Raw genomic sequence first — 12,227 nt, forward strand, 5'->3', positions numbered from 1 at the left:
TCGTCCTTCGCCGGCGCGGCCGAGGCGGTTCTCCCCGAGCGATCCCACGCTGGGCCAGCTCCTGCTGCTGAGTCCACCGGCCATGGCGAGCTGGAGCTGGAGCGGGAAGGTAGAGTCTGCGTCCAGCGACTCCCTCAGCAGGCCGGCCAGGCCTGTTGCTCCGGCGGGGATGTTGACAACCGCCTGGAGGTCCCACGTTGAGCCGGCCAGGGAACTTCTTCTGTCTTCTTCATCTTCTTCTTCTTCTTGGTCTTCTTCAGGTGGTTGTCGACGAAGAATTGAATTCACTCTCGGTGCTATGGTGAGAGAACTGCGCGGTAATCTGCGCGGTGGGAGTGATGCTTATATCAGCGCGTCCGTGTACTGTGCGACTCGTTCAGATCGTTGCTACCGTTATCGCCCGCTGTTATTATATTAGGCATATATGTGGTAACAATATATACTGAAAGAACTAACGAACTATAATGATTTTCGTTCCGATATTATACTTTCGTTAATTTATTTTGAAATGGAAAAATGTTACTGTATTTGTGACCTTGAATACAATGTTAATGTATTATTGAAAATTAATAATTTTTTATGTTTTTAATTTTTTATATCTTTTGTTTATTTTGACAAACACTGCAATAGAAATTACTGAATAATTGCTACTTTTAAGATAGCCCTCGTATCCCTTTCTAGAGTAAAAAAAAACGTATAAATTTACAAATAAGGTGAATTTATTATACCTGTCTTGAGAATCTCATTTTTTTATTTTATTATCTCTAATTCTGTTCGTTTGTTGGTGCTGTAATAGTTACTGCTGAATCTTATGAGAACCCTGTAACAAATATCAGTAAATTCAGTAAATTTAAGTATATGTATTAATATATATAAAATTAAAACTAGAAAAAATGACTATAATTGTTCTTGTTATTTTAAAATTTATATTTTTTATTGTGCAAAAGAACAAGGAATACAAAATTTTCATCACACCATCCATCATTTAAGGGAATTATAATTTATTACTTCATACAATACCTACCCATGTATGTGTTATGTATTTAAAATTATTTATACATGTATTTTAAATTATATTTTAATAAATTTACACTTTTTTCAGCGAACAAAAATCGATATTATCAGGAATCGATATTACTACAACGTGAGTAAATTTTATTATATTTTTTTACATCAATATGTACGAAGAGATTGAAATATGAACAAGAATTTCATTTATCGAATTCGGTCAAGTAACTTGCTTACTCATTTCTGTGTGTAATCTTCTGCTATTATGATGCACACTTTACATTGCTCAGGAAGTTATTTTTATGCCAGAAGTGTAATCTTTCGATCGCATATTGCCCTACATTCATACATTTTGATAACTTGTTATTCGAATTAAATTTTTTCACTTCTGACAATTCTTTAAGTCAGCCAAACAATTGACACCTTAATGGTACTATCTCCATCGATGTGGATGACTAGTAGCACACCCTACTTAAACTCTTACAGTATTTCCAAGTTAAAGCAAAAATGTAAGAATGAATATAGTTCTCTTGAAGCAAAATCTTCCGGGCTTCATTTTATCTTATAACGCAAGAGCATAATACTTAGCGATGATTGTTCTTTGTTCTGTAAAAAAGATGTGGTAGAGTATCCCTTGTTAAAATCCCTAATAATATTCCCATTATTTCCCCAGAAAAAATTTAGTTTTGATTTGTATAATGTAAATGTACTCAAAGATTGCGACTGAATATTCATGTTTTGATACTAGGGTAAAATAGTACATCAATATTTCATTGCAGTTTAATATAAATTCTTTGTAGCTACCCTGTTCATATCACTGTATACACTGGATGATAAAACAAATCAATTCGTACAACAAAAACTATTTATGAGGATGGCATCCTTCATTTAATAATTTTTTTTTAAATTTATTTATTTGAGATTAGTTTAAATAAAGAAAAAAATTCACTACCATCAGTAGAAAGATTTTTTGAAGTCTGAGATGGTACTCTAGTATCCCAACATTTATAAAAGCATTTATTTTAATGCTATGTCATTGCACCATTGATTTTGAAAAGTTACATGTAAATGAAATCAACCACTTAAGGGTATGAAAATGTTTTTTTAATTTTTTTTTCTAATAAAATCCTATCTGTATGAAAAGTAGATAAAAATTTTATTTTATATTTATTTCACTTTATATTTTGTTATTTAAATAATATTTACTGCTTTTATGAATTTGTAGTGGCTAGTGATCGCCCTCCACCTAAGGTGAAACCAAGTAGTAAATATAATATATTTAGCATGTGTAGTAATGAATATGTAGAAGAATAAGAGATATTTGATGACTTATTGGACAGATTTTTCGGCAATCTTCATCTTGCATTGAAAGTAATTCAAAAAGATGTAAGTGAATTTAATACTTAGACTGAAGATTGGAGAGGATAAATATGGTGATATAGGCCATTTTGCTCGGTTTGAGAAATATCTATGGGAGGCATAATCTATGAAAATCTTTCATATGTGAATGAGGCTTACAAGTATAGAAATGTTGGCTATAATTTATACAATCATTTCAAAGTTAAAATCCTTATCTTACCAGCAAATTAAATATATGCTGCTTTCTAGATCTTTTGTTTTTTTCAAACCACCATTAGGAGATTCAAATATTATATTAAAGTCAAAAATTAAAATTAAATTACAGTCATGACAGTTTGCTTTTCAACAGTATACTTAAGAAACTATAAAGTCTGCTCGATGGATAAAAATATAATAACAGAAATCGTATTGTCAGGGATGATATTTCAATTGTTACAACTATTATTTCTCTATGTTTATATTTAGAGCATGTTTAAATAATCCGTCTTTTTTAAAGAAATGTTTTTTCATTAATTATATTAGAAATTAAAAAATTTATAATTAATACATTTTATATATTTTTGCCATAGAGGCTTTACGCCTTTTCTTTTCTTTACCTGTTTAGCCTCCGGTAACTATCGTTCAGATAGTACTTCAGAGGATGATATGTATGAGTGTAAATGAAGTGTAGTCTTGTACATTCTCAGTTCGACCATTCCTGAGATGTGTGGTTAATTGAAACCTAACCACCAAGGAACACTGGTATCCACGATCTAGTATTCAAATCCGTGTAAAAATAACTGGCTTTACTAGGACTTGAACGCTGGAACTCTGTACTTCCAAATCAGCTGATTTGGGAAGACTCGTTCACCACTAGACTAAGCCAGTGGGTCGAGGCTTTACGCCTGGAATGTCCTTGTAACACCTCAGGTCATTGAAACAGATAAAATATTGGAGAGAAATTTTATGGAATACTCTCTCAAAAATAAAGACTTTTCCTGATGTAACCACTAAATTTAATTGTTATGTGATCATTGCTTTCGTAAGGTTAAGCTAAAAAAGTAGGTAAGAAAAACTTTATGAGGTTGTTCATTAAAAAATAAAAGCAGGTAGTAGCTGTTTGCTTTTCAGGTATTAATTCACCAATTTACGATTTTTTTTGTTTTTTTTTTTGGGTGAAAAACACATTCACTTATCACCTCACAGACTAAACATATAACAAAAAATAAAACTAATACTAGACAACGCAAATATAAAAATCATAAAATTTATGTAAACATACATAAAATATAACGAGATCTAACAAAATGTAAAGGACCTCTTCTTAGATAACAGAAAGATTAAAGAACAAACATAACAATTATAAGAAAAACAACTATATTAAAAAATTGGCCAACACAAATACAAAATAAATACATGAGTAAAACAAAAGTAAAATCAAAAATGATGCTTTTTTTCATATAACAAAAACATTAAATTCTATGTAGAATATAAATACATTGTAGAAATAGCAACACCTGGTTTAAAACTTCCTTATGATTGCCCAGGATATTTGCTCTTTTGATTACTGGAAGACATCATTTAATAGGATTTTAATACAAAAAGAGATGTAATTGTAAACCAGACTGATTACAGTCACCAGGATTTGTTTTAATTGGTCTGGAATCTAAGAGTTGGTTTTAGAGTTCTAACCTGTGTAGATAAAAAACTAATAAATTCTTTGTTTATTGAGATTACATCTTGCCTTCTATGACACATAATTATTCTTTTATTTTTACTGTTATGACATAGACTGGTCATAGCTATTGACGATTGCTATATGTAAAAAAAATTACATGAAAAAGCGCTAAAGCCTTGCCAGTAATTTAATAGACACCATTTAATGTAAAGATTAGTTTAATAAACATGACAGTAACTGATCAATCACGTTTTTTAAAAATCTTCAAAGTGAATATGAGAGCTCTAGCTCATGATATTGTGAACAACATATCTTAAATAGAGTTTTTTAGATCTTCTTTAGAATCTACAGGTACTTCTGAGTTATTATTTGCTATGATTTTGTCCATAAAGGTTGACAATGAAAATTATTTCAATCCACAAACTTTTGAAATGACAAACTGAACCAGATTTTATAAACAATACATATTTTATAATTTATTTACAAATATTCTCAGTCTTTCCTGTGACTATGTTCACAGGAATTAGTGGAAATCCAAAAATTTGGTTCGATTAACACTTGAAAAGTTCATACTTTAAATGTTGAATTGCATATCATAGTAATATGATGATGATTTATTTCTTTCTAATGATAGTAATGTTGCATTTTAAAAAAGAGGTATTTCAATAACTTCTCCAATGTGTAAAAGACGATTGATTTGTATGTGTTATTTAGAAAAACTAAAATTAATGTATTTGATACTGCATTTTTAATTAGACCTAGCCATTATTAAAAAGATTGTAAGAATTCTTTTCAAATTTAATGGATTTTATTTTTTTTATATGCAAAAAACTTTTCTACGTATAGATTATAAATGTTGTTTTAATAATTATTGATATATTTATTATTAAAAATGTACCAAAAAATGATAAATAATTCATTTCTATTAACTAAATACATTGAATGCATGTGAAACCTATTTTAATTTCAGGATTTCTAATGATTTCTCGAGTATGTTCAAAAATGCGTAAGTATAATTAAAAATTTATTAAAATGTCTCACATAGAATAATTTTGTGTGTGTGTATTTCATCAATACATATGCACACAATTATACAGATCTATCATATCCATTCTAATGTTTAATGGATGCCAGATTATGTACTCATTCATAATAGACTGGTGAGATGAGTACTTTAATATATTAGTTGCAAGTGACTCAAGCATTTATTTATTGTTATTTTTTATCATTATTATTATTGTAAACTTCACAAGAAAGTAGTAGATTTAATTAGAAGTGTTACATTAATGTGCTCTAAACCTTATTTATTCCTAGTTCTATCTTGATGCAAACAGAGTGATGTTATGAAATGTTTACTAATTTAACCTCATACAGTAGAGTAAATAATTAAGAACATGTTCAATGTGTGCAGCATTGTACTCATATCAGATCTACAGAAAGTGCCACTGAATTAATTTTATAAACCGCTTTTGCATAAATAATGTGTATTAAATAAGCCTTCTATTGTGTATTGGTGAGAATAGACATTTTCGTTAAGATTAGGTTATAATTCCACCTAATCTTAATTTGAATTTGTTTGAATGACAATGGAATTAAAGATATAAAAGTAAAATACATGTACACAAAAAAAAATCAGGAGATTTTTAATATTTGATAATGGTTCATTTTTGACCATTAATAAATACTTATTTTTGAATAAAGAAATGGTTTTCTTTTGCCACAACAGACATGCATATACATGATGCTGGTAGTCATAATGTTACTAATGAATAAATAATTTTTTTATTCTGATCAGTATAATAATACATAATGTAGATCACATCAGAAATAAGAAGGTACACTATTCTGTGGACAAACAAAATATTTCTCAATTATTTTCCTGGATTAATCAAGGGAATCATAGTTAAACATTGATCAGAGGAGCATCACAAAATATACAATTAATTATAAAATAAAAAATCTTGTTCATTAAAGTACATAGTAGTACTGAGAAATAGTAAACAGCAATTTAATTTCTAAATAATATTAAAATTAAGATTCTAAATAAGATGATTAAAATTATAGAAAATGTTAATGAAAATAATTCTTAAATTTATTATTTCTCATATTAAATAAGGCAGCACCGAATACAAGTGTTTTCAATTTTAAGAAATGTTACTTTAAACCTCACTGACAGAGTAATTTAAGAGTTAATTTAAAACCATTAGAACGGTTTTATCTGTTATGTGTATTGTGAAATATTATTTTATGATAACTATGGCTTGGAGTTATTTGTTATAAAAGGAATGGTCTCCAATGCATATTTTCCATTGTTTAAGTAATTTACCTTCATTTTAAATTTATTTACAATGCAGTTGATTTCATTATAGTATATCTGAGGATGAGGATTAATACCATTTCATAATTCATGGGAAATAATGGGGGCAAAATTTTCTAGTTGGTGTAGACAAAAATAATGTGGCTCCACTAATTCTATTCCATTTATTTATCAATCATTTTCAAATCTAAAAATAATTTACAGCATTTTATTGATTGTTATTATCAATGTCTTATTTTTTATGTTATTAAACTAATAAATTAGAATTATATAAATATTTAATTTTGTTAGTTTCTCAATATTTTTTTGAATTTCAGTACATTATATTGATCTGTGTCTTTTTTCTCTTTGTGTGGGATAAATTAATTGTAACATTTTTTTTAAAGATATTTGTAAATTGGACTTATTTTTAACCACACACAACAATTCATACAATTTAGTTTTTCATAGCTTGTTACTTACAACTTTAGTCAAATTATGTAGAAAACTGCCTTCTATTCATAAATATATAGATTTTAACACCCACTCGCTCATGATGCACTAAAAATAAAGAGAGATTAAGAGTAAAAATTCAATCCTCTCCCTTTTAGTAAAAATTGTTTATTTAGCAACTGCAGATTAACCTTAAGGTAAAAATTTGAAATAAAATTTCTTGCAATTTTTGTTTTTTGTTTTTATTTATTGTTTTTGTTTTTTTTTTTAAGTGGATACAGAGCTGTCCTCTTTTTGACTAAACAGTTTTATAACATAGGACTTAGTTGAAGTTGTTTTTAAGCTGCATGGTTGATGTAATGAAAATTAAGTAATTACAGAATTCTAAACTACGTTTATAAAATAAATTTTTTTAGAATTTTAGTACAGGCTTTTTCCTTAATCATCTAGCTTAAGCAGTTTTTTTTTAATTAATTTATTTACTAATGGGTCATTTAATATAAAAGATTTTATTGAAACAAGAATTAAAGTAGACAAAATATGAAACAGGTTTTGTGTAAGAAACTTTAAAGATTTTAATTGTGTTTTTTTTTTAATTTAAAAAGGTAATAGATTAAAACTGACAGAATTATTTATGATATAATAAATAACTTATCATTTACTTATTTATTTTAACTATTGCAGATTGATATTCAATAGTTATTAAATTCAATTTCTAACAGAATATGTTTTCTTTCCTAGAATAATAGTGTCTATATCACAAAAGGTAACTAGAATTTAGTTTATTAGCAATGATTTGAATAATTCCTCTATTTTATCACTGCATATATTTTTTTATTACGGTCACAAACAAGTGACTGGTTTGTTCACTATTCATATGTTTCTTTTACAACTAAATTCTGCTTCATACTCTCTAACTTCATCTTCCAATACAGTTATAAATTAATTTTGTCAATAAAAAAGAAAAAAATCGTCACATTTTATTTATTATGTTTCATTTTAATATTTTTTCATGTGTTTTTTCAGAAATACTCCCTTTTCACCAAAAATAGAAAGTGATTCGAGGTATGTAGCTATAATACAGCCTTAATAATCTATTTTAAGTAATGTTTTATTTCCAATCTCTATGGTGTTAATTTTTATAAATTAATTTTACTTTCTCTGTAAAACTACTTGGCCTAACGTATTCTATTTTTCTTCATGCAAGTTTTGTATGAATGTCTGAGCATTTGCCTGATTTGCGTACTTATACTTATTGAAACTGAGCCTGAATACATCTTTGCAATCTATGTTGTTTATATCTCTAAAGCTTAAGTCAGATCAACTAATTAAATTATATAACAAAGTATAGTAGATTTCCTTTTGTTGTTTGACTTCTAATATCTTATTCAATGGTCAACTGAAGTACTAATAATTCAATTTATATGACTATCTCCTGAATGTTTTTGTAAATGATGAAAAATAAAGTAGTAATAATGTATCAAAGGCTGATTTGTAGACTGTTATTATTTAAAGTGTATTCTACTTCAGAAAGTATTAAAAAAACATGATGGTGATCAAAAGTTATAGTTTTCCTTGATCCCTAAAAGGCCTCTTTTTTTGGTCCATAAATGACTAAAAATAAGAAATATTGATATTTGAATCGATCTTTTTCAAATTACAACCTACAAAAAAAGAAATAAAAAAGAAAAGCTATCTGGGAGTTACAACTAACTCTCTTGCAGCAAGGGCCTCTAGCTCCCAAGCCTTCTCAATCAAATTAGAAAATCATTTTTTTTTCAATATAGCGCTTCAGTTATAATGAATTTTATGATAAGCATAAGAATAGTACTTAAGAAAATTGTCATTATAATTGTAAGTTTGTGACTAATTTTGTGTACATATTTATATTGATAGCAAGTATTGATATACTGTAAATATAACTAAAATTATGACTAAAGCCACTACTATTATGCATTATTTATTATCGTTTGGCGAAAAAAACTTCCGCTTCCCCTCTTCTGAACCATTTCATTGCACCCTATCTTAGAAAAAAAGCAGATACCATTTGAAATGGAAAATTTCATGAAGAATCATGAGGTATATTTTTCAACTACAAAGGTCCTTACTGAAAAATGTTATTAAAACTGTGAAATCCATTTGGCTGTAGCTTCGTCATGACACAAAAAGTAAAACATCAAAAGGTCATGTGGGAACTGGATCTCTCTTCGTAACAGGATCATTGTTTTAATCAAGACAATAATTCTTAGTTAATTTCAATCTTTTGCAAATACTGCGTATTTTTTATATTGCTATCAGCCATTAATTCTGTATATTTAACACCGCTTCCTAATTTGCGATCTTTGTTATATTAAGTTATCTGGATTTATAGTTTACAAAAATACTTCTAATTAAATTTTTTCTATGTGACTTTATTTACATTTGAAATTTGTTTTTAATTATTATTTAAGTTTGAATGTGTTTTTTTAAACCTGCTTCAGTGTTCAGATTTTGATATTTCTATGTTTATGGAGAATAATTTTCCCAAAACAATATGTGCATAAATATTTTTTGTACTTACCCGATTATAGCGGTATATACTGCTGTAAGAACTTGTGCTGTAATGGGAAATTATATAGATCAGTCAAAAAAAATATTTTTAAATTTATCTTCTTGTGCCTTAAGAGACACAATCTTACATAAATAAAATTTTACAAAAAAAAAATATAGATTCAAATAAATCGTATATAATTTCCATAAAATATCTTTATTCTAATGCTTTCAAGTCCAAAACATTTTTTTTTGTCGGACCGACACTTTGTGCATATTTACATATATAAGTATGTAATTATGTATACCAGCCTGAATTTGGTCTTTTGACCCCAATGACAGATTTTCTTCAAACTTAAACAACTACAACCTTCAGGAAGGGGAAATAATTATTAATTTTTTTCTAATTGAAAAAAGAGTTTGGGGTTGTTTTGGCCGAAAAAAATTTCAAATATTTAGTTGGCACTTTAGCAAAAATTTTTCTTACAAAAGTTCAGTATTTTTTTTATCAACATCACAAATAATAAAAACAAATTTGTTTAATATTCACACCCAAAAGATGACTTCATTTTCCTTCTTTAGCTATATTTGCTTAGAAATGAAAACAATCTTTATTGGATCAAGATTTACTACATTAATAGGTCTTCAAACTACTATAATAGATTTTGCCTATCCCGTTCTATTGGTCTGTGATAACAAAAAAATACTGGTTTAATTAAAAAAAATTAGTTTAAAATTTATTTTGAATTAAAATCCATCTTTAAAGTTACCAATTACAATCAAAATGTAAAAATCTTGAATTTTTGATAGCCCTTAGTCTTCACATTTTATTAAAAAAAAAAAAAAAAAAAAAAATTAGCTAAAAATTTTAACCACCTTTTTTTAGAAAATTACAGCTGTTTATTTAGAATTATGGTTGTATCTTTGTACTTTTTAAACAATTTTAAAGTTTTTAACATTTTTATCGCCACTTAGAGATTTATTTTCTTAAAAATTAATTTTACTCAAATGTTTCCCCTTGAGTATAGGAGCCCTCAAAATGGAAAAAAAATTTTGTAATTTATTTTGTTAAATAATAATCATTAAAATAACTTAATACCCCTCCCCTGATGGTGAACTTCCACATTTTTAATAACTTATATTTTAGGGAGTATTTAAATCATTAATAAAAGCCCTCTGATCCATGACCTCTCAAATTTCAAAAGGTCAAAAATATTTTTTACAAATTGTGATGCTAATATACTAACATTAAAAATTTTAGTCATTGTTTTACAAATGCTATAATTCAAAAATGAATTACATAACTTGACTGGCATAGCCTGGAAATTCATTGCAGGTTTTTTAAACAGTAGACAGATCAAATGTGTAAGTTAATTAATGTTGGATATAATATAATGTTAATAGATTTCTTTATTTCACACCCTACAATTTCAAAGATATTATTCCAGAAGATGTTACAGATGCTGTGTAACCATCAGGAAGTAAAGAGATATAAACAAATATTATTATAATTTTTATCTTGGAATATTTCTGTTTTAGGGATTATATGGGTCCACATTTTGGTGATATTAAATATGTAATGTAAGTATTTATTTGTATGCTATAACCAAGTCATCATTTTATATGTAACCAATTGTAATCATTTTTCTTTAACACCGCATTTCAAAAATTTCTACTTTTGTTTTAATTTTTACGTATCATCTGTGTTTCACTAAGCACTGCAAACTTATTTTTTTATTTGTATTGCTTTATTTACAATCAGTTTCTTGAACAATGAAACTATAAGTAAACTATAGTGTAATAATGACATGAAAGGGAGGCATCCAGTGATACCTTTCAAAATAATATAAAAGGTTTAAAAACAGTATAATACAAAAAAATTAAAACAAATAAAAATATAACTAAATCAAACAACGAACTAACTATTTTAAGATTAACTGTTAAGAACAAAAAAATGTTAAATTGTAACATAACTTAACATAGGTACTGAAAAAAGTAAAATTAACTGGTTAACACGTGAGAACAAGCAATTGAGTATAAAAAAGATTGTCACAAGTCAATCAACGAGAAAAAAAGAAGACATATAACAAATTAACACTTCTCACATGTAAGAAACAAAGTTAAAAACCACGATACTTAAACTGTTCATAAACATCATACCAAAAGAATTCATATTACTAAATTCAAATAATTCATAAATAGTACCAGAAAAATTTCAGAAACAAAATGATGATATTCAACACACAACAGCCTCTAGATCCAGTACATGCAGTTTCTTTAGTCATATCACATATTCACTATCATCCAAATGGTTAACCGCCAATTAGTTTTCATGCATATTAAGTTTAAGTACATACTTTGAACTTAAAGCAAGAGCTTTAAGTTCTACTTACTCTTACTCAAAGAGCAAGAGTCTTGCTCTTGATAGTCTTTATCAGCTTTTTTATCTTACGAGCATACTTATTCATTATTCACAGCTGTTCTATTCTCAGGCTGACTGTATAATTGCCACCTTCTCTGAAATCTTCTTTTAGTGGCAGTAAAATTCATTACCTACCTTGGTCACTACCCTGTGCCTTCCCAACCACCATGCTCCCTGTCGGGATTCGAACACCAAGCTGGTTCATGCATAATCAAGGTCAGTCACTGGGTTGCCCCATTTATGTCATTTGGGCATTTCAAAATAACTGCTGCAAGCAGCCTGTCCTCCATCCAGTTTCGATATGATTCCCTATCAGTGTCATTATTATGCAGTAATGGGCGTTCCTTCTTCTTTATAACCATCATTCTACCGATCAGCAGAACTGGTGAATGATCGGATGAGCAATCATAATTATTCTCAACATTGGTGTAAAAGAGAGAAACTCCCAAGATGACATAAAACATTAATAAGTCAGGTACCTTCATTACATCTGTAGGACTAGT

At 27.8% G+C, this 12,227-nt stretch overlaps 1 protein-coding gene across 3 annotated transcripts in view; it reads left to right on the top strand.

Annotated features, from left to right (window-relative positions):
* LOC142332850 (uncharacterized) overlaps positions 1-12,227 on the top strand; it is a 70,641-nt gene that overhangs the window by 35,197 nt on the left and 23,217 nt on the right. For all 3 annotated transcript variants that reach the window (XM_075379502.1, XM_075379503.1, XM_075379504.1), the window contains 4 exons: positions 1,103-1,144; positions 4,995-5,030; positions 7,800-7,838; positions 10,842-10,883. In XM_075379502.1, the coding sequence (XP_075235617.1) occupies positions 1,103-1,144; positions 4,995-5,030; positions 7,800-7,838; positions 10,842-10,883 (159 nt within the window). The remainder of the gene's footprint in view (positions 1-1,102; positions 1,145-4,994; positions 5,031-7,799; positions 7,839-10,841; positions 10,884-12,227) is intronic.

Source organism: Lycorma delicatula, chromosome 12 (genome assembly GCF_047948215.1).
Source record: "Lycorma delicatula isolate Av1 chromosome 12, ASM4794821v1, whole genome shotgun sequence".
Taxonomy (NCBI): Eukaryota; Metazoa; Arthropoda; class Insecta; order Hemiptera; family Fulgoridae; genus Lycorma; species Lycorma delicatula.